We start from the raw sequence: 21976 nt of genomic DNA, 5'->3' as shown, positions 1-21976 counted from the left end.
AGAAAGTGTTTCCCGATTAGTTCATTTTATTAAATAATGATCATACCTGTTCTTAATAAACCATTCATTTGGCTCTAACTTGCTGTTCAACTTAGTTCAAATGACAGCACAGAAATCGCTGTCATATGTAATGTCATATAATATTGTCACTGTAACTTCTTCAAATTAATCTTGAAATAGTGATGTGTGCTTTTGCAAATTTTTGTATACTTGATGATGCTTAATAAGACACTTCAAAGAAACATTCAGTTTATAAACCATCCTGACTGTCATTTCTTTTCTCATCTCTCATCTTTGTCTATTGCCAAGGACATTTGTATCTGAACAGCGTTTTTGTTTCTTCTGTGTTCATGGTCTCCTCCTGTTTGATCACCTACCTGAAGTCATAATCTTCTGTTTGTGACACGATAGTAATTTTCCTACTGGCTAATTGTTACCTTAGATAAAGATAAACAGCAGGAACAGCTGAACTCTGAAAAAACAAAAATCAAATTTTAATGCATGCATCCTCCCTAATAAACAACATCTATGCAAATAGAATTGGTTTGAATAAGAGGTATTGAGTTCAGAAGAGGTGTCAGCAGTTCCTTAATGAGGCAGAGGCAGTGCCAGCATGAGTATGAATACCTTTATACGTGAAAGTAGAGGTGAACTTACAAAGTTCAGTGTTTGGTTTGTGAATTCAGTGCTGTGAAGGATGCCAAGCCAACAGTGCTGGAGACTGAAACTCAGAAAATGTAACAGTGTGTATTTGTGGATTGCAGCATCCTCTCTGCTTACAGAACTAGCCTCCCTGTTCTCATTGACTTAAAAAACCCAAATGGACAGAGGTTTACAACAACTGAACTGTGATCATTAGACTGAGGAAACTATGGTAGACTAGTTTACCGATCTGGAAAGGAACAAAATTGGTAACCTGGAAGTGCAGTGCCCTGTAAACTAATAAGGACTTGAAGAAGTACCAGGCTGTTACTAGCCAGAAATGGATGCACAGGGCAAGGCATCCATCTTTCAAAGTGGTCCAAGGACTGTGATAAACCAGATCCTACTGACGTTTTCAGGGCACGTATTTGGATTTCTAAGAGGCAGGAGGTTACTGTCATGACAGCTTGCTGTGGAGGTTCTGTGGTTTGGGGTTGGGTTTTTTTTTTTCATATTCTGGCTGATGGAAGAAAGGAATCACTTTCCTGGAACCTCTTGACCCTCATCACAGTCCGGTCTCTGTTCTCGTCTCTCAGCCCCTGGTTTGATTTGGGGGATTTGGCTTTCTCCTCTCTGACCATCAACAGTGCTTCTTGAAGCCTCTCCCTGAGGGTACATACGGAGGAGTGGGTTAGAGCTCCTTCATGGCAGCTTTGCTGTGTTCTTCATGACAGCTGTGAAACCAATCAGGATCTTGTTAGATAATTGACAGTTGCAAAGAGGCAATAGCAGTGGCATCACATCTGTCAGGAAGCTACAGATAAGTGTGAAACTGAGGTTTCAACTTTTTAATAAGTGATAAAGAGAGAATTCTTTCTCCACAAGTATTCATGGCTTACTTTTCTTCCAGAAGCAACTCTCCAGTCAGTGTGCAATTGCTGTTTTGTTTTGGTTTTAAACCCTGATCACGCAGACAGTGCATAAAGCTCTTGTTTGAATAGGAATCTTGTAAATTATGTTTGTGCAGACATACTGAACGTTGCAGACCTCTGTGCTTAAGGTCAGTCAGTGAAGAAATGAAAATGCCTGTTTGGTAATGGGCATTTTAAAACTACTGCTTCCCTCTTACGCGTTCAGAAGAGGGTTTGTTTTAATCTGTTGTTATTGTTTTACTATTGTTACTGTTCTGACTGGTTTTAATCGGTTGTTACTTGTTTTTGATAAACAGATCATCTTTGCTTTTTTGTATCTTTTTAGATAGACTTGTTTGCGTGTAGTTTAGAAGAGCTTAATGTTCAAGACTTGCTAAGCTGTAACTGGAGGTGTTTGCACGTATTTTTCTACTAGAAGTCAGAGAAGGGGACAAGGAATAGGCTTTTTACTTCTGAAGCACTGAGGTTGGAGATGAAGTGTGGCATTTCCAGCTGGAGCTATGTTTTTGCCTTCAGGCAAAGGGTCTCTTCACCTAGGACTGTACAATACTTAAGTTTTGACAATGAGACTTGGAAATATTTTTTTTTTTGTAATCATCATGGTCTATTTTTTCACCCAAGCTTGAATCAACCATATTCTAGTCATGTTTTTTCACTGTATGATTCTTCAGAAATCAGTGTGCCTTTGTCTGACGTGATTTCCAATGCATTTTCCTCTTTCATCTCTCCATAGAACAGTCTAAAATGAGCGTGATCTAAGGTGTTACAAAATCCAGCATTACTTTAATAGTTTTTGCAATTGCATCTCTGTGATATAGTTCACTTATCATCAGATTGTTTTAGCTTTTCTTTAAAACTGAAAAATTAGGACTTAGAAAGTTTGATGGAATTTTTTGCTATGTCTTGGAGGTAAGGTGAAGTAGCATTTTTGGCAAGGTGCACTGAAGATATGGGGAAGTTCTGGGTATATGGGTGAAGCTGTGTATATCCGGTCAGAGGTGTAAGCAGATGATGGGCTTCTTGTATCCTTCAGTGGGAGTTATATAAAGATATTTAGGTGAAAAGCTTTGTTCCTGTTTCACACCAATACTGGTTAGAGGGGCATTAACCATATTCATGTTTCCTTTTTCCCTAGTGAATTGATTACATCTGCATTCCCTGAGTTCTAGGTAAGGAATTTGGCTAGAAGCTGTAGAATGGGTAGAGGTTTGTTTTTTTTTTTTGCAGGAAGATAGGTCAGGATCTGGAGCATAGGAACCTTTTAAACTCTGTGGCTTTGGGAGCTGGAGAAATCTGATTCCTTTGGACATCTGTAATCCACCTTTATGATGATGTCGCATCTCAAAAATGCCAGCTTCAAAAATATTTGCTGCAGTGCACGTAATATGGGATTTACTTTTTAGTTCAAATCAAGTAGAGCAAAGATAATTTTTTTTTTTTCCTTCTGAGGGAGTGGGGTAGGGGAAGAAAACAGGGAGAAACAGGTCTCAGTTTCTGATCTGTCACTATTCATTTCCTCTGGCAGCCAGTCTGCAGACTTAAACACTATATTCTTTGTCCTCAGCATATTTAACCTCATTAATCTCCTATGAAATGCTAAATACTTGGGTTGCTTTGCTGGTGGCTTCTTCAGAAGAGTCCACTTCCTTGTACTATGGGGAGGGGTACATGTTATTGTTGAATGGCACCAGAAATGCAGTTGTTACTAAAGTTTTGTTGCATGCTCCCGCTTCTGGCTGAGCTGGTGTCTCTGCCGTGCCTGGGAGCGTGCTCAGCTCCTCTCCCAGTTCTCCTGTTGGGGAGCCCTCACGCTTCAGCCAGCTCACCTGAGAGAGGTTTGGTTAGTAAACTACACCTGGCTGCTGAAATTCTTTGCTGTCACCCGCTTCTTTAATGGCACGTGAGGGCCGTTTGTACTTTGAAGGCAGTTGTTGCTAGTGAAGCAGAATTTACGTTGGTAGGGAATTTCCCACAGATGGGCTTTTACTGGTAAGTGATATAAGTTGCTTAGAAAGACATGGGGGAATGCAGCTGCCTTGCAGACTTCAGGGACGGTCTGTTCACGTTCATATAAAGCAGTTGGCATTGCTCGCTTAAAAGTTGAGCCCTTGAACCTAAACGCTATGGCTCACCAAGGGTGACTGTTGGTGTGTGGACATGAGGTTTAGGATGAGCATGCAGTGAGTACGTCTACTTCTTCTGTGCCAAGCGCTTTGTAGTGATGGCTCTTCTAGAGGGTAATTTGTGTTAGTTGAAAGAAATACAGTCTCTAATAATAACCTTTATTTTTTCAACTTACACCTCACTTTTGTAGTTTCAGAGTATACCATTTGCAGAGTTATAGAATACACAGCACTCTAAACAAAGAAGCTGTGTCATTCTTTTGTGGTAATTGTCCAAGGCTTGGAAGGGGAAAGCATTGCATCTCTAATGGATTGTACACAAATGCTAAACCCTAAATATTAAGTAACTTTTTCCTATTTATATATTTGGCAGGGAAGCCGACAGAAAGAGCCTTCATTAAGCTCTCTAGATATTCTTGTAGTTTATAAATATTTATGGCAAGAGATTGACAGTGTGAACAGGCTTGATATTTGCTCCACATGGACAGAACTTGGTCTGAACAGTGATGGTGTTTGCAAGTAGAAATGAGCTTGTCGTTGTTTCTCCTTACGTTCTCCTGTGAGACAGTTTTGAAAATAGGGTGGGTTTTTTGTCTCCTGGTGATTATCTTGCTACAGACCTTTCTATTTTAATGTAATTGGCACAGTCCCCCACCAGTTTTGAAATGGAGTCAAACCTACTAGTCTATAACAGAATGGGAATACTGTAATACCTTTTCCCATTTGATTTATAATACAGTTTTAAGTACATACCATTCAAAGTGTAGGTTAAAAGAGGCGATGGTTTAGTTAGTAATACTTTGTTTCCTTTGCAAAATGTTATAAACTATTTGGAGAAAGAAGCATGTCAGTTTAAAAGATGGAATGCTTTCTGAGCTTCATTATTTATACAGAGAGAACAATAAGAAAATGTTTTTAATATAAACAGACATGGAAAATGGCAACATTTGTACAGATTTTTTTGGTATCTTGTTACAGGATCACATTACCTAAATAGAATTACTCCCTCGTGATATAATCAGTGTGGCAGAAATGGGATTATAGTTTTAATTCTGTTTATGAGGGCCATGTGTGAGCTCTTGATGTCAGATTTGAAAAGTAATCATATTTGAGACAGAAAATCTTAATCAACTAGCTATATAATTTTGCTTAATCAAAAATTGTTTGTTTTCCTTCTCTATGATACCAAAATGTAATTTGCTCCTTTATATTTTTCCTCTGACTCTTCCCTCCCCCCGATCTGTTCCCAGAGGAAAAACATAGTTCATATGTTTTGGGGTTTTTTGGTGGTGGTTTTTTTTTTGTTTTGTTTGTTTGGTTTTATTAAAACTGTTTATGCCTCCAGAACTCCTCAATAATAAGCATTTTCCCCTGTCCGTGGTCAAAGAGTTCAGGCTTCTGGAAGGTGGCCGATGTGTTCGCTTGAATTCTGGAAGTTAAGAGTATGTGGAAGGTAACAGAAACGTCAGGTGTCATAGCATTTCGGATGTTTTTCCTTTGTTGTACTGTCAAGGCAGTGAATAAAACTCTTCCTTGTACTCATAGTAATAGTGTTAATTAAAATGTTAGCACTTTGGAAATCCAAGAATCCTCTTGTCCACACATGGATTAATAGAGTAGGACTATTAAGAGTAATAGAAGAGTAGGAATTTGTAAACCTTGTAGTGACTCTTATTAGGTCCATTTGGAAAATGCACTGGTGTTCTAATAACTCAGAAATTTAACTGAGGCTCAAGGGTTAGCCTTTACCCTGTAGGTAAATGATAACATTCATAAGTAAAATAATTCTAAGTTGGGTGGTTTTGTGTTTATGGGTTGGTTTGTTTTTCTCTTGGATTACCAGAAATGAGTCATATTCAATACGAAAAAGACCAGTTTGTTCACCTTTTTCAAGGGACTCTGGATGTGTGTGTGTTTTTGTTTTGGTTTTTTTGTTGTTGTTGGTTTTTTTTCCTTGTGTTACTACATCTAGTGTAAGCCTGTTGAAGATTTGATATTAATAGTGCTAGGATGTGAGTGATTTTGAGGGTTAAAAAAATAAAATAAAACAAAACGCGTAGGTCCAACTGTGTTTCCAAAAAAATCAAATGTGCAATAATTTTCAAAATTCTTGAAGTTTGTGCACATCTTTCCTTATCCTTTAAAAACAGTCCCTAACTGCTCATTTGAACTGGAATTGTTATTTATTATATTAATCTGTAGTAAACTTAATAGTCTTAAGAATTTGACTGTTTAAAGTGTAATTTTGGTTTGAGAACTTTTTTTCCTTTGGCTAATGGAAAGTTGTTTTAAACTTGCATTGTGAGTATTTTCTTCCAATTTTCTTATAAAATTATTTTCTAGTTCAGTGTGAATCCTTCATATTTTTGCAAAATTGTGATACTGTCTTGTCTTGAAGAAAGTATTTTACCTGCATGAGAAACAAAATCTGTGAAATTATTTTACTAGTTGGAGGTATGGTTTATTTTATTCTCAATATTTGCTATGATGGATGAACTGACGAAGATGCCTCATTCACCAAGCTTGGTCTGGAAAGTACGCCACAGAGAAATCATTGGATAGCTGATACGTTCTTTGTTGAAGAATTACAGAGAAGTGGGGATAAAAATGTGATAAGCCTTCGAGGCACTACGGCCGCTCTCCCCACCCCCTCCACCCCAAGTTGGTTCCACTGTTATATCCCAGCTGAGGGCTGTCGCTTTTGTGGTGTACTCATCAGTGCTGGCAAGTTTTTCTGTTTTGTCGATCGTTCTGTCCTCCAGTTGGAGTCTTTTGTGCTAAATCATGCTTTACAGCAACTTCCTGATAGTGCTTCAAAAATCTAAACAAACAAAAAAACCCAACCACAAAACAGAATAAATAAATTAAAAAGTTCGTTTGTTTTGGTTTTTACCTGATGAGACAAACTGACAGACTTAAATATTTTTAGCCAGTTTGGCTAAATTGCTGAAAGTCATCTAAGGGTAGCTCAGTGTCTATGAACTTCTTGTCAATATGGAAAAAGGCTTTGTTAGTTTGAAGGTAAACCAGTGTGCTGCTGCTCAGGGTGTGGATTTTTTTTGGTCCATGTGGAACTATTAGCAATCTGGGTGAAACCCCTTGGCTGGGGCTATTCCCACACGGTGTCTGCCAGTATAACTAGGATCTTCCAGCTATGGAGGCGAGTGGTGATTGAGGGCAAATGCTCCCAGGCCACTCTTGACATGCTGGGGATGTGCACCCCCAAACACGTGTGCTGTCCAGGCTGGAGCAGCTCATGAACTGTGATTGCTCCAGAGTAGCAACAAACTTTGGAGCATTCCCGTCTCGGCTTGCCAGGGTGTACAAGGTGTATCTTGCAGCCTTTAGCCTTCCTAGGCTTTGGGAAATGGGCTGCCTCTGTCACAGCATCACAACATTGTGTCTTGGTGCTCTAATTCAGTGGAGGGCCTTAAGCAATACACAGTCTTGCAGCAGCTTCATGAGGGATATGATAGAGGCTTTTGGTTTGTTTTCTTACTGTTAGAAGCTCTGTAGGAAATGATGATGCCAGAAGGTGTGAAGGGTAGTGTTTTGTTTCAGTGTGATCAGGTCGTCTTACCTGTCATCATACGGCTTCGAATTGGGATATCATCCCTGTTCAGATGTGGGACTCTAATTGGTGCAGTATAGCAAAACAAGATTTCTTTTTCTGCAGTCGCGAAGGCGCGTGCTTGGGAGAACTGTCGGAAACATACCTTGCAGACAGGAGATGCTTTGCAGCAGTCTACATGCATACTAACTTTTTCATTAAATAGATTGTGTTGCTTTAAGCATGGGTATTTCCAGTAGAACTAGAGTATTGCCAATGCGCGTGGAACTAGAATGACTTCATCTGCAGTGCTGTGTGTTATTCTGACAACTGTTTGAGAAACTGGGAGAGTGTTGAAGGAAGGTTACGAGGACACCTGAGGAAACGGGAAGTGTAATGTTGAGGTTATGCAGACATTAGTATGGATTGTGGTGCTACTTGGTCACGCATCCCTTTGAGCCTTCCTGCTTTCCAGAGTCTGCTGTTGGTCCAGGAAAGTGTACTGTGCTGCTGCCAGGTCACCTTTATTTTCTTGCCACTTTGTGGCTCCCTCTTGTAAGCAGCAGGGTAATGGAAGAAGGTGGTAGTGTTACATGGCGATGCAGCTGCAAGCAGATGCCTGACCAGGGAGCATAGCTCTCTGCTCATCCTAGGCTGTTGTCAGCAAGAGAGATTCAGCATATTAAGTTATAAAGATACCAACTGCCAGTCAAAGTGGTGTGTTTTATCCCCATGAGCTTGCAAAGGAAAGAACTTCAGAGTAGGAGAGTCAGTGTTATGGAAAGATGAGCCGAGTCACCTTTCCCTTGCTGAGACAGTGGATCAGTGTGAGTGTTCTACCTCACACTGAAGAGAGACATGCTGTGATAATTTGGAAATCATCAGCTGCTGGTTCTATGGCTCTGTTGCCAACAGGATGATTTGATGGGCAAGTCGTGCCATTCAGAAAGTTATTTGCCTGTGATATGCTGGAGTATTTGGTGTACTTCAGTCATGTGTGCTTTTGCTATACTCTGCCAGGTCTGTTGACTTTTTATGCCTGGACCTGGTATTTCTTTCCTTCCCTGTACTCCATTTTTTCCCTCCTCTTGTTCTCTTGCCTCCATCCATCTAGCTCTTTAGTAATAGAATTTTTTTCCCGTTATTCAGCAGGCTAAAGGATGACTTACAGCCTTTGTACCAGCTAGTCTTGCAGAATGTCTTGGTCTCCACAGCTCCTATCTGGCCAAAGGCCTGCAAAACTAACAGTAGAGGCTTGGCGCAGAATCCAAGTGCCGTTGTTGCTGCTTGGTGTCTTTCCTTTTGCACTGATGTTTTTACTCATTTCATTCACTGGCAAGCCTGACTGTTCCTGTGACCTTTTGAGTTGCCATCCGAACAGCCCTTGGGTGGCTTTAGCATGTGGAATACACTTTAGGTTAGCTGAAAAGAGGAGAAAAGGTCCTCTCTGACAAGCTTGGGCTGCCTTGTGCTTGTTTAGTAAAGTCCTGGTTGCCTGCTGTGTCCTGCAAGTATGTTTGTGAGAACAAGGAGGTTCAGAGAGAGAAGAGAGCTCTCCATTCACAGTGAAGGTGGAATGGGGGCTACTGGTATGTCAGTTCATTAGTTTGCGTAAAAAAATTTGTGTAGAATAAGTCAGGAAAGGTGCTGTGATGGAGCACTTGGTGCAAAATCCTGGCCTGCTGCTTGCTGTGCTGAAACTCTTATGTATTTCCCGGTAGTTTTTTTGTTTGTTTGAAAATATAAACCAACTCTCTGTAAGTTTTTTTGAGGCTGGGTCCCTGCTTTTTTGGGAAGTTTATTTTCATTTGCAATTTGCCTCTCTTCTGATTTGATACAAGTCTCCCAGGCTTTTATTCCTAATGCTACCTCAACTGTCCATGACAACACTAATTCACTATAAACATGGCATTCATTTACAGTTTTCCAAAGACTGACGAAGTCTCAAGTTCTTATTGCAGCTCTACCTCTGCTCCCACATGAGGGGTAGGAACCAAAAGTCAAAACTGTTGACAAATCTTTTCCTTCTTGCTCCTCTAAACTGAGCAATGAAAAATACAAATATACAGAATTTCTTATAAGCAGCAGGTGAAGATATCTGAAACCTGGGGTGTGAAGGGAGAGTCCTCACAACTGACTGTACCCTGACCCTTGTGTCTGTCAAGAAGAGTTTTTCTTATGTTCTTGTGTTGGCTCTCTGTGGGACATCTTGGGAGTGGGGAGCATTGTATTACATACAAGGAGTTTTGTGTATAGAATGTTTTTGAGGAGGTTGCAATTAATGCTCTTTGCTGGTTATCTATGCCCATTTCGTAGAATCATAGAGTCGTTTAGATTGGAAAAGACCTTTAAGATCATCAAGTCCAACCGTTAACCTAGCACTACCAAGTCCACCACTAAACCATGTCCCTAAGCACCACATCTACATGTCTTTTAAATACCTCCAGGGATGGTGACCCAACCACTTCCCTGGGCAGCCTGTTCCAATGCTTGACAACCCTTTTGGTGAAGAAATTTTTCCCAATAACCAATCTCAACCTCCCCTGGCGCAACTTGAGGCCATTTCCTCTTGTCCTATTGCTTGTTACCTGGGAAAACAGACCAACACCCACCTGGCCGCAACCTCCTTTCAGGTAGTTGTAGAGAGCGATAAGGTCTCCCCTCAGCCTTCTTTCCTCCAGGCTAAACCACCCCAGTTCCCTCAGCCACTCCTCATCAGACTTGTGCTCTAGACCCTTCACCAGCTTTGTTGCCCTTCTCTGGACATGCTCCAGCACCTCAACGTCCTTCTTGTAGTGAGGGGCCCAAAACTGAACACAGTATTCAAGGTGTGGCCTCACCAGTGCCGAGTACAGGGGCACGATCACTTCCCTAGTCCTGCTGGCCACACTATTTCTGATACAAGCCAGGATGCTATTGGCCTTCTTGGCCACTTGGGTACACTGTGGGCTTGTATTCAGCCGGCTGTTGACCAACACCCCCAGGTCCTTTTCTGCCAGGCAGCTTTCCAGCCACTCTTTCCCAACCCAAGGGTTGTTGTGACCCAATTGCAGGACCCGGCACTTGGCCTTCTTGAATCTCATACAGTTGGCCTCGGCCCATCGATCCAGCCTGTCCAGATCCCCCTGTAGAGGCTTCCTCAAGCAGATCAGCATTCCCACCCAACTTGGTGTCATCTGCAAACTTAGTGAGGGTGCACTCGATCCCCTTGTCCAGATCATTGGTAAAGATATTAAACAGAGCTGGCCTCAGTATCTGCTTTTCCTTCTCTTGTGGACTGAATGTGGGTGCATGTCATTCCGTCAAGGTGTCTGGCAAATCCTTCATGCTTACTGTGCCTCATCCAGGACAGTGTGTATTCACTTGGCACATCTCATCACCGCATCTCCTGTTTTCCAGTCCTCATATTTGCCATCCTTGTGGCAGTGTGCTTGGCAGTATCAATTCACCTTTAGATGCTCAGCGTTCTTCAGCAAGACTTTTAGGAGACGGGGAGTTTTCTCTTCCCAGCTCAATAATGTCTTCTTCCAATGTAACAATCCATGGGTTTCTTACCAGTGGACTCCTGCATGGATATTACTTTCCACAATGTGAGCAGCTGCCCAGTATTACTGGCTGGGCCACAGTGGGATTCTGGGGCAGGTTGCCACAACTTAGGTGGCCACCTCTAGTCTGGAGGGTCCTGTTGCTAAATTGGAGGTTTACAAGCAACTCGTTCAACTAATTTGTCAAAGCTGATGCAGTCTTCCCTTTCCCTGGTGTGCTAGTACTTATGTTTATCTGATTTTGTTCTGAACTGGTTCTGGATGATGGCTGGCTAAAAACTACTTTTTTGGCAGGTGGGGGGAGAGCATGGTAGCCTTCTGCTGGTTTAGCTCCCAGCATTGTCTTGCTGTGGTATGGGACAAGTGCTAGTGCCAATGTAAAAGAGAGATGGGGAACCGACGGCTGAAAGTGGAGCCGGGGAGAAAGGATGTGGCTGCAGTTGCGTCTTGAGCAGATCTAGCAGGCTGCCAGTGAAAGGGGGGAGAGCTGCTCCCCCTTCCAACTCCCTGCTGCTTGCCTTATGTTAGTTTTGGAGTTTGCTGGACCACTTCTTGAGTTGATTCAACTTGCTAACCCAGTCAAACCTTTCACTGACGTAATGATTTGAATCAGCTTGGGGAGGGGCCCTTAACTAAGTGAGGGGGTAAAACAGCATTGCTGGGGGTTGGGAATGAGAAAAAAGGGCTTGAGGAAAATGTGATGATGTTAATTGCTTTAACCAGGCTAAATTCCATGTCAGTGAAAGAGAATGAGCATGATGAAGGTAACACTGACCTCGTGGCATGCAGAGGTGTCATGGATCATTGAAAGTAGAAAGGGAGTAAGCGGGAACTTGTGGAAAAGGCCACTGGACTAGTTAAAGAAAAACGGGACAAATTCTGACAGCTTAATGTAGCCACTTAAACACAAAAAAATTCTGGTAAAGTGGTCTTTTTATGTTGGTTCATCACTTTGCATCCTGTGGGCTGCAGCATTTTTAAGCCAGTATCAGACGCTTGCAAATCAGATGTACAAAGCAAGACTTAAGTAAACAAGTGTTAGGGAAACCGGACTTAAGTATCTTGGGGATTAGCAGCTTTCAGTATGCTAGGGAGAGAAACAAGAGCTGTAGCCAAGAGAAATATTTGGTACAAGAACTGAAGTTCGGTGGTGAGGAGAAGGATGCTGATGAAGAATTCTAGTTGTAAAGGTAGGGCAAAAAAGGCAGTGGCTGGATTTTAATATTGAATGTAGTAAGCTTAGGGAAGGTGTTATGTGAATGTTGGACTTAAGAAGCAGGCTCAGTGATCCCGCTATTGGCAAGAGTTTCTTATGATTTAAATTATTTTTGTTGCAGTTCAAATGTCTTAAACTTTAGTTTTTGTAACTTTTGTGTTCTCTGAGCAAATGTTTGCTCCTGCTGGTGGATACAAAAAAAGCTTATTTTATAACTAAGCATAGCTTTTACACTGTATTGGGTACTTTAATTAGAAGAATAAACTACATTGTCCTGGTTTCGGCTGGGATAGAGTTAATTTTCTTCCTAGTAGCTGGCATAGTGCTGTGTTTTGGATTTAGGATGAGAATGATGTGATAACACACTGATGTTTTTGTTTTTGCTAAGTAGTGCTTGCACTAGTCAAGGACTTTTCAGCTTCCCATGCCCTGCCAGCGAGAAGCTGGGAGGGGGCACAGCCAGGACAGCTGACCTAAACTGGCCACAGAGCTATTCCGTACCATATGACGTCATGCTCAGTATATAAACTGGAGGGAGTTGGCTGGGGGGCAGTGACTGCTGCTCGGGAACTGGCTGGGCATCGGTCGGCGGGTGGTGAGCAATTGCATTGTGCATCACTTGCTTTGTATATTCTATTATCATTATGACTATTTTCCCTTCCTTTTCTGTCCTATTAAACTGTCTTTATCTCAACCCATGAATTTTACTCTTTTTCCCTGATTCTCTCCCCCATCCCACTGTGGGGCGGGGGGAGCGAGCAAAGAGCTGTGTGGTATTTAGCCGCCTGCCAGGTTAAACCACAACAAACATGTAGACCTCCTAGGTGATAGAGGACATGGTAATATTCACTACTGTTTCAGTTGCTGATTTCCAAGATGGGTGTTTTTTCTTTTACTTTTAAAACTGTGCACTTCTCTTCAATGTATTATAGTTTGCTGCAGTTAAAATATATATTTTTATGATGTGTATAGAAAGGGAAATAGAAACATATATAAAGAATTCAGCTTTGACTACTTAAAAAAAATAATCTGAGTTGTATCTCTTTGCCCCATTATAACTTAAACTGCAAAATAGTTGCCTAGCTTTGAAAGGAGTTTCTCTTGGACTTCTTCCCTTAGGCTATTAGTATAGCTCATAACTGCATTATTCAAGAAAGCTGTCTTTTCAGTGTCCTGTGCTTCTTTTAAAGCGAGTTATATGGGGCAGGATGGGATCTTCTGCCACAATTTTCCTTTTAGCATTGCTGTTTGAGTCAAGTAAATGGCAAAGATGATACTAGACACTAATGCTGCCAACTTCAGTAATTTGGTTTTATAGGATATTGAAGCCTTCGTGTTTTCTGGGAAGGGTTGGAAGGGGTGGGACAGCAAACCTGGTTTTTATTATTTTGGTGATGCATGCTTCATTCCTGAATGTCGCAACAAGTTGGAAAGCTTAATATCCTCATCTGCCAGCCCTGTGGAATGTGTTACAAGTTGCGGCTTTGAATCAATCTGCATGAAACTACACATCCTAAGTGTAGCTGTGTTTCTTCTGAGCCATCATTCAAATAAATTGTATCATTCATGAAAAGACCGTTTTCTCCAGTCCTTCCTCAGCCAGATCTGAGCTCCAGCAAGGAGTGAATAACCTACGCAATGCGGTTGTGTTAGGCTCAGCAGTGCCTTCAGGCCTTGGTGATTACACTTGACATGCCTGGTGTTCCAATTCAGTGCATGCTGTGTGCATGGGCACTCTTGCTCCGTGTTGCTCATAATAATGGAACCTGTACTCATTTGTGCATAGATTTACCTTTTTTCAAATGCTGGGCATGCTGACTTAGAGAGAGCTCTGCCTTTTGGCTGCACACTTTCCTATGGTGCACTAGATGACATTGAGCTGGCTATTAACTAGATTTTTCAGGTTACAATTGTATGCAGGCTTTAAAAAGTAGAGGGTTTTATTGCATATCTTATTTTTTACCACTTTCAGTTTATTAAATACTTTTTTCTGAAAAATGCAGTCATCATAAGCAACCTGCACTTCAAGAAACTCTACTGTAATTAATTTTAAATCTTTAGGAGGTAGGAAATTGTGCAAGGAAGGGAAGGAGATAGTGAAGTAAGGTAATAAACCTACTTAATATAAGGATTCTGCTTTCTGATTGAAAGAAGTCAACCCCTTCTCCATGGAAATATAATCTCTAAACTGAATGTTTTGCTGCACAATAAAAACTAGCTTTCTGGAGGGGTGAATACAAATTTAGCATTATTAAAAACAAGAAAGCTTCTGTCGCCCCTCCCACCCCCCCCGGTAACTTTCTATCTAAAGATTGTCATAAATCATTTTATATTCAGTGTTTCTAAAAATTTAGGTTTCTAAAATTTAGTGTTTCTAAAATTCTAAAATTTAGTTTTCTAAACTAAACAATTTAGTTCGGGTTTTTTGGTTGTTTTTTTTTTTAAAAAAAGGAAGAAGGAAAGTAAAAGGCTTCCAAACATATATAGCAGAACTTGTTCATTTGGAGGTAGATTAAGGAACTTCTTAGTTCCTTCAGCTTCTCCCAATACACATGTGGCAGCGTCTTTGATAAACAGTTTTGTGGTAATGAGGAAGTAGTCTCATCTTGGAAACTAGCTTTTGAATTTTCTGAAGTGTGTGTTAGTATTTCTAATTTCAGTGTGAGTTTCTCACACAAGGAACTGTATCTTTTCTGGCAGTGTAGCCCATGACATTATTCAACCATGCACATCTGTGGTTCTATAAATGCAAGCCTTTCAGTTAGGACACATATCCTGCTAGAAGTTTGAAGTACCCACCTATGCTGATGAATAAATCTGCAAGATTTTTGTTAAATTTGTGTGGTGACAGGTAGAGGGGCATTTAGTATGCCAGTCGTAGTATGTATCTAAATGCTGCTGTACAGCTCTGTTGCTACAGTGCCTGAGTAAACACAGGGAAAGGTAGAAATGTTTTCTGATAGTGGGTTTAAAAGGATGTGATTGTCTGCTTTATACAATTGTAGTATTTTTCTTAACCTTTCATTGAAGTAGGAATGAGACTGGAATTTTCATAATGTTATATATAGCTTGTGGTTAAGGACAATTAAACAGCCATATTACATTTAAGAAACTATCTGTTTTCATGGTTACTACTTTTCATTAGTCATCTTGGGTGTTGTGTATGAAAAATATACAGACCGTTCAAACTGATAGAGTAAGCAAATAAAGCATATAAAATAAAGGCTTTGTGTTAGACAACTAAACAGGAGTGGTAGAGCTGAGTTTGAAAGAACTCAGTGTTGTCCAGTCCTGTGGATTTATTTTTCTCCCTACCTCCTCATACCAATGTCGACACTCTAAAACAACATTCATCTCATGCTGCGCAATGAATTTTGTATTTGTCTGTATTATATGTGAAATGTCTGAGATAATTTTGGAGGGTATCAACACATAGGTGGCTTTGATAGCTTGACATGAATTATGCTTTTATGGAAGTGGGGTATATATTACTAAATTCTAGCAAAAAAAAAAAAGAATCTTTGCTCAGGTGGGCCATTACTGAGTGCTTAGAAAACTGCTTTACCCTTGTCTTTCATATTCTTTTTTAAGCATCCTTCTCTACAGAACAGTGTCATTTGGGCACTTCAAACCTCTGTTTTCTTTGTTCTCTCCCTTCTTCTTTAATCTTATTTTAATAATGCACAGCCCAGAATAATGAGCTGCCCATTATGAAGTTACCATCTTGAGTTGTAGCACTGTTGAAAGGCTTCAAGTCGGTGCTTTTTAGTCAAACTTCAAAATGTCCCCCCACCTTTTTTTTATTTTTTTTTTAATTTCTTAAATTAGTAGTTATGGCCTGATGCATCATCATAGTGCAAGTTATACTTAAAATGAGTGGTGTTAATGCATCTGTCTGTCCCCCCACCCCTTATTTCTCCCATTTAAAGCTGCCCCACTGTTGCTGTACGCGAACCGACGTGATCTGCGACTGGTGGATGCTGCAAACGGGAAGGAGAACGCCACGGTGATTGTGGGTGGCTTAGAGGACGCAGCAGCAGTGGACTTCGTGTTTGTAAAGGGGTTGATATACTGGAGTGATGTAAGTGAAGAAGCCATTAAACGAACAGAATTCAATAAATCTGGGAGTGTACAAAATGTGGTCATTTCTGGACTTCTGTCACCTGATGGGCTGGCATGTGACTGGCTGGGAGAGAAATTATACTGGACAGATTCTGAAACAAATCGGATTGAAGTTTCTAATTTAGACGGATCACTGAGAAAAGTTTTGTTTTGGCAAGAATTGGACCAACCCAGAGCAATTGCCTTAGATCCTGCAAGAGGGTAAGTCTTTGTTAAGACAAAATAATTACAAATATTAAAATTTCTGCTAGTTTTTGTTTATTGAATGATTTTAAATAAGCGATGGTATTGTTATCGATGTTATCCTAAGCCATTTTGCATTATTTGCTTCTCTTTCTATTAGTGTGATTTGAAAACAATTTGCACTTCTGAAATTGCATTCATATTGGTTTGTGAACAACTAGGAATTGTCAGATGTTTAAAAAAAAGTACTAGAAACTTATTTTGGCAGTAGTGCAGAAGATGAAGAGAGATGGAGAAGTTGTAATGTAAAATCTCTTATAATCTGCGTGAAAGGCTATCAGCTGGCTGTGGACAGGCTTGTGCCTCTCTACAGTGTCAAGTAGCAGAGTTTTCTGGAGCTTTGTTCATTGTTGATATTTATGCTTTATTGAAGCAGAAATGAGAGAAATCAATACGCTGTATTAATAACAATTTGAGACATGTTTTAGCACTTAACCAGAAAATTTACAGAAGGGTTCCTCTCCCCACCCTTCAGGGAACTTTTGTTTTAAAAAGTCCTGTTTTGCCTTAGCCCATTCTAGAACAGGTCTAATTTTTCTCAGCTCTCATTTCAGTCCCTGGATGTGACTTACTGTATAACCTTTTTGTTCTGTTCTTGGGACAAAGCTGTGGTTGCCAGAAATGCTAAGTTCAGTGGTGGTTTTGGTGATGTTACATAAATGGCTAGCTTGAGGTTACCCTGTAGGTAGTCATCTGTGATAAAGAGACTGGTCTCCTGAAGTGAAAGACTAATGGAATATCCTTGACGCTGTGTAATCTTTTGATAGTTTTTTTTGATCTGTAGTGTAGATCTTATTTATACTATCTTTTTTCCCTGAACAAGCAAGAAAATGAATCTATTGTACTGCCATTTCACATACTTTTTTCAGTCAGTTTTTTGAGGTGAGAAATCAATGCATTGTTTCTTTGGAAAGATGAGGACTGTTTTAGCTGCTTGCAGCTTCTTTATAATATAATCTGTTGAACTTGCATGTTTGGGTCTTTTCCTCCAAAAGAAAAAAAGTCTCTTTGTGAAACATGGCTTCTTTCCTGAACTTCATAGAAATACCGTATCTTGAATATTTTCTTCCACAGTTTCAATGGGCCTTTGACAACATATAAACAGGAAAGATGTTTCTTTTGCATTACTTATATTTCCAGCTTTGGAAATAACAAAAGGATGGATTTATGCTTTTCCTATCTCTTTACAACTTATAAATTGGAGCCAATGATAGCATTAGTTTCATTTTATTAGATTCTAAAAGCATTTAAGAATGTAAAAAAAGATGTAACGCTCATGTCCCTTCCACCCACCATCCCAAAACAGAGAGAAAAGGGAGGAAAAACGCAATCAAAATGTTTTTGATTTGGCTTGTAGCCAGAGAGACAGAGATTCTCATTAGTTAGGAATAATGCACTGTTGTCAGGCCAGTTGGTCTTTTTTAGAAGAGTATTTGTATTTTCCGAATATGCACAGTAATATGCTCAGTGATCAAAACTAGATGATTATGTACTTTTGCACTCTTTCATAATACTTTACATGAAGAGGAAACTGCAAGAAGAAAAATGAAATAGATCAAAGGTAAAGTGAACTCATAACTTTTTCCATACTGATGATCTGTTAAAGCAGTGGGAGTAAACACTTCAATATGCCTAGATTTAAAACAAAACAAAACAACTCAAACAAAAAACCCAAACACCAACTCCCCCTTCCCCAAAACAAACAAAAAATCCCAACCAAAACAAAAAAACACTCCAACAACTGTAACTAAAGGACAAAATACTTTTTTTCTTGTAAATCTTTGTTAGAGGTCACTTTCTAAGTTGTTATATGAAGGGTATGTTTTAGGAAGGTAATACAGTAATATATTCACTTTCTGTCTTACCATATTGCAGTTGCAAAAATTGCAATTCTCTTACACAGTTTTATGACAGAAAACCTCTCAGCTTTTAATAAATCTGGTTACATTTCAGAACTTCCTCCAAAGCTTGAAATATAGGTGGAAGGGTGGCATCAGCACAGGGATATAAATTAAAAAAAAAAAAAAAAAAAAAAAATCCCCAAACTGTTCTTGTATGCATGCTTCTTTCACTAATATTTACATTTTTTAGCCATGTAAATGTCTTTTGGTTTCACACTGTTGCCTGGCAGACAGTGGTAGGAATAAGCCATAAAAGGATCTAAGAACAGTTAATAAAATCTGAAACGTGGAAAAGCAAAACCCCTCTCATTTTCCTGCAGTCTAATCTGTCTCCTATTATGCTCAGTTGATGGTTATTCCAGATACAGTTTTATAAACTCTTGCAATTCATGAAAAGAAATGATTTAGCAGCAAAATTTACGCTAAGGTCATCATTACCCACAAGTTCAATTTTTCACTAAAGTTTACTTGTCAAGTGTAGTTGATCTAAAGTAGGATACATCACGTATTTAATGATCAAGTTGATTTAAGTACCAAACTACTCATCTGTTCTGTGCTCGTGTGTACACGTATATTTATTATATGTATCTATCTTACTGAAAACATGAGAATTGCCTACTTTGAAATGGAATGTTAAGAACAGTATAAGCTAGCACAAATACGTAGTCATGAATAATGCATTTTATTGGCAGTGTCCCATGTAGAAAAAAATCAAATGTTTTGCCAACACTCTGGTCTTTTTAGCAACCTGTCATAGGATACTGAACAGTCGTTCTCTGAACGTCACTACTCAGTGCCGTTGTGATAGTTCGGAGGAATATGATTGGGCCCTTTCAGAGCGTGTTACAGCAACAGTGGTGGCGATTAAAGAATAACTGGTTTGGGTAGCCTTTGCTACCGCTGCCAAAACCATCTGTTAATTGTGTGTGAGGTTATATGTATAACTGAAATACCGGAGTAGAAGTTAGACTTGGTTCCCATGTCTGTTATCAATAATGAGAAATGCAATACATTTACTAATGGAAAATATTTCTCAGTTGCTAACTGAGACACAGCAGCCAAGTCTAATTTTTACTCTGGTATTTTTGTCTAGGAAGCCATCAGAATCTAAAATGTCTAGACTCCTTACTGGCCATCTCCTATGTACATTTTGAGGTTTGAGCTTCTCATTTCTCATGTTCATACGCTACAACTTACTTCACTTTTTTCTATTTTAGTTGTCTTGCTACTCAATAAAATATTGTGTGTATACCAGGAGAGAGGAGAGGGGACCTCAGATGAAGAAGAAGGGAATGGGGTGCTTGTGAAGTGAGTCGGGGGGTTTCAGGGCAGTTTCAGGAAGGCTTCTTGGTCCTAGTCATCCTTTCTGAAACTGTGTATTCCTGACCTGTGTTAAACATGTGACCCTCTTAATAAGATCAGCAGCTGGGAATAACACATACTCTGACACTTTAATGTTGACTCTTTGCCAGGGGAAGACCAGGTGTTAGACCACCAAGTGCAGGAGAGCACCAGATTTAGGAACTGCTCACATGAAAGTTGAGCAAGGGGAAAAGAGGTTTTTCTGCTTCAGCACTCAAGATGGAAAAAAAAAAAAAAGCCGTATCTATTCAGATTCTTGAGCAAGTACTGCTTGAAAATGCAGTATTGTATATTTGTACTGCTGTTTTCTTGTTATTTTTTTAATTTGTACAGCCCTTTTGTCCTCAGGGAAAAGACTTCATTATCATCGTTACAGTTCCCCAAAAATTACCGTTTAGACAACTTGATCAGCTTTCTGATAGAAGCACTATCAAAATGAACTGGCTTTTCTCATTTCTAGATGTATTGTTCACCACAAAGGGAATGTTAAGTGCCTCCTAGAAGTGCTGACTAATTGCTTACTTTTCAGGACATGTTTTAAATCAAGTGACTCTATAGAGTTACCTTAATTGTTAAACTCTTTTAAAGCTTTTGGGTTGTAAAGGTTTTCAGTTAATGGATGGAATTAGAGTACAAAGAGCTACAACACTTTTTATGACAGCTGAAGTTGATTTCTAGATGAAGTAGTTTGCATGTTGGGGAAGATCTTCAGATTTAACACATACCCCTCCCCCAGCAGACTTTTCTCTTATTTTTTTCATGCAAAACCTTTGCAGGGAATACACATACTTTCTTTCTTTATGGACCTACTTCTTTTGTTTCTTTGAAAGTTGGAAACTTGCGTCTGAGCACGTCAAGCACAAAAGCAATTGTAGTACAGGCCTTACATCTGCACATCATAACAAAAGATTCATGGGAACTGGTAGCATTTGTGGCCAAGTGATAGATGTTATACAACAATATAAGGAAAGGAAAATGGACGGTTCTAATAACAGTTACAGTATCTTTGATTTGGGGAAAAACGAAAAAATTCAGAACTTCTTTGTAAATTCACCTGTTCAGTGAAGGGTTTTTTGTTTGCATGCAAGTTAGTATTATATAAAATGGTACCTTAGATGTAAATTCCCAAAATAATGCAAATAACTGAAGGCTGTGCTTCATAGCTTCTTCTCTTGTTTGATGCCACTTCTCCCTTGAGCAGATTGCTTCTGGCTGAAAATCTTTCTGCTGCTCCTCTGCTGATACTAACATATTTCACAGGCAGCACATTAGTGCACTCAGGTAATTGTTTGCTGTATAGCCTGGCCTGTGCAGTAAGGAGTTAATTTTGAGGTTTTATTAGGTGACTTATATGCAAGTGTTAAGCTGATACGAAATCTGCAGACTGCTGTGGTGTGGGCGCATAGGTTTATAAGGTGTACTTAACCTTTCTTCACCTAAGGAGGCTCTGTTGATCAGAAGATGATGTTGGTTGCAAATATATCACTAAATTCTGGTAACAGCTAGGATATTAAACAAACCAAAAGGTATTTTTTGGTGACTTAAAGATAATTAAGCTAACACAAAAGATTGCAGTAGTATTGCACAGGTTGTCCTGATGTCACTGCATCAGAAGTGGCCTGCCTTGGCTCTTCAACTGCATGTAACCCATGAAAGATCTAAAATGCAACACCAGTGTCGCTAGTAGCTGGATGATCCTGGCACACAGGGACTGTTGGGTGACCTGAATCTCTAGGCATGGGAGACTACAAATCGGAGAAGATTGCCTAGGCCAGGATTATACTGCGTGATTCAAAACCCAACAGCATGCAAAGCAGTGCTTCATCCTGCAAGAAGCTAGCATGGCATCTGAATGTCCTTGCCATCTTCTGCCCCAGAACTACTATAACTCCCTCTGCTTCTGAAGTATAAGGTGTTTGGGGTTTGGCTCTTGGTCCTATGAAGATCTTTGTGGCTTCTGGGAACAAGATCAGACACTATTCACCTACTGTAATAGTGTTGAATATTAGCTCTAGTTTGGTTTTGTGTGTGTTTGTGTGTTTGTTTGGGGTTTTGGGGGGGGGGGGGGGTGTTGGTTTGTTTTAATCTCATTGACAGTCTGTTCATTTTGAAAGGTTCTTTCACAAAACTTTGCAAGGTTTGTTTGAGATTTGTCATGTATGGGTCATGTGATGCTGGTTTCCAGTCCAATGCTAGGATATTTCCATGCGGACAGATGCTAAAATTGTAAAGGTGTCATTTTATTGCACAGTTCAAAATGTTAATTTCTTTTTCCTCCTCTCTTTTCGCCTCATCTGAAGGAGGAGGTGAAGGAAGGTAACCAGAAACCCACATATTTAA

At 39.8% G+C, this 21976-nt stretch overlaps 1 protein-coding gene across 3 annotated transcripts in view; it reads left to right on the top strand.

The window, feature by feature from the left end:
- The window catches only part of LRP6 (LDL receptor related protein 6), a 131015-nt gene that overhangs the window by 1415 nt on the left and 107624 nt on the right, over nt 1-21976 (top strand). For 2 of the 3 annotated variants that reach the window (XM_076344663.1, XM_076344655.1), the window contains exon 2: nt 15938-16331. In XM_076344663.1, the coding sequence (XP_076200778.1) occupies nt 15938-16331 (394 nt within the window). Of the gene's footprint in view, nt 1-12570; nt 12635-15937; nt 16332-21976 lie in introns of those variants that run through there. The other variant, XM_076344674.1, reaches the window with a different exon arrangement.

The sequence above is a fragment of the Aptenodytes patagonicus genome, chromosome 1, assembly GCF_965638725.1.
Source record: "Aptenodytes patagonicus chromosome 1, bAptPat1.pri.cur, whole genome shotgun sequence".
NCBI classification, from domain to species: Eukaryota; Metazoa; Chordata; class Aves; order Sphenisciformes; family Spheniscidae; genus Aptenodytes; species Aptenodytes patagonicus.
Note: the sequence above shows the minus strand (reverse complement) of the source record. Positions and strands in the feature narration are given on the sequence as shown.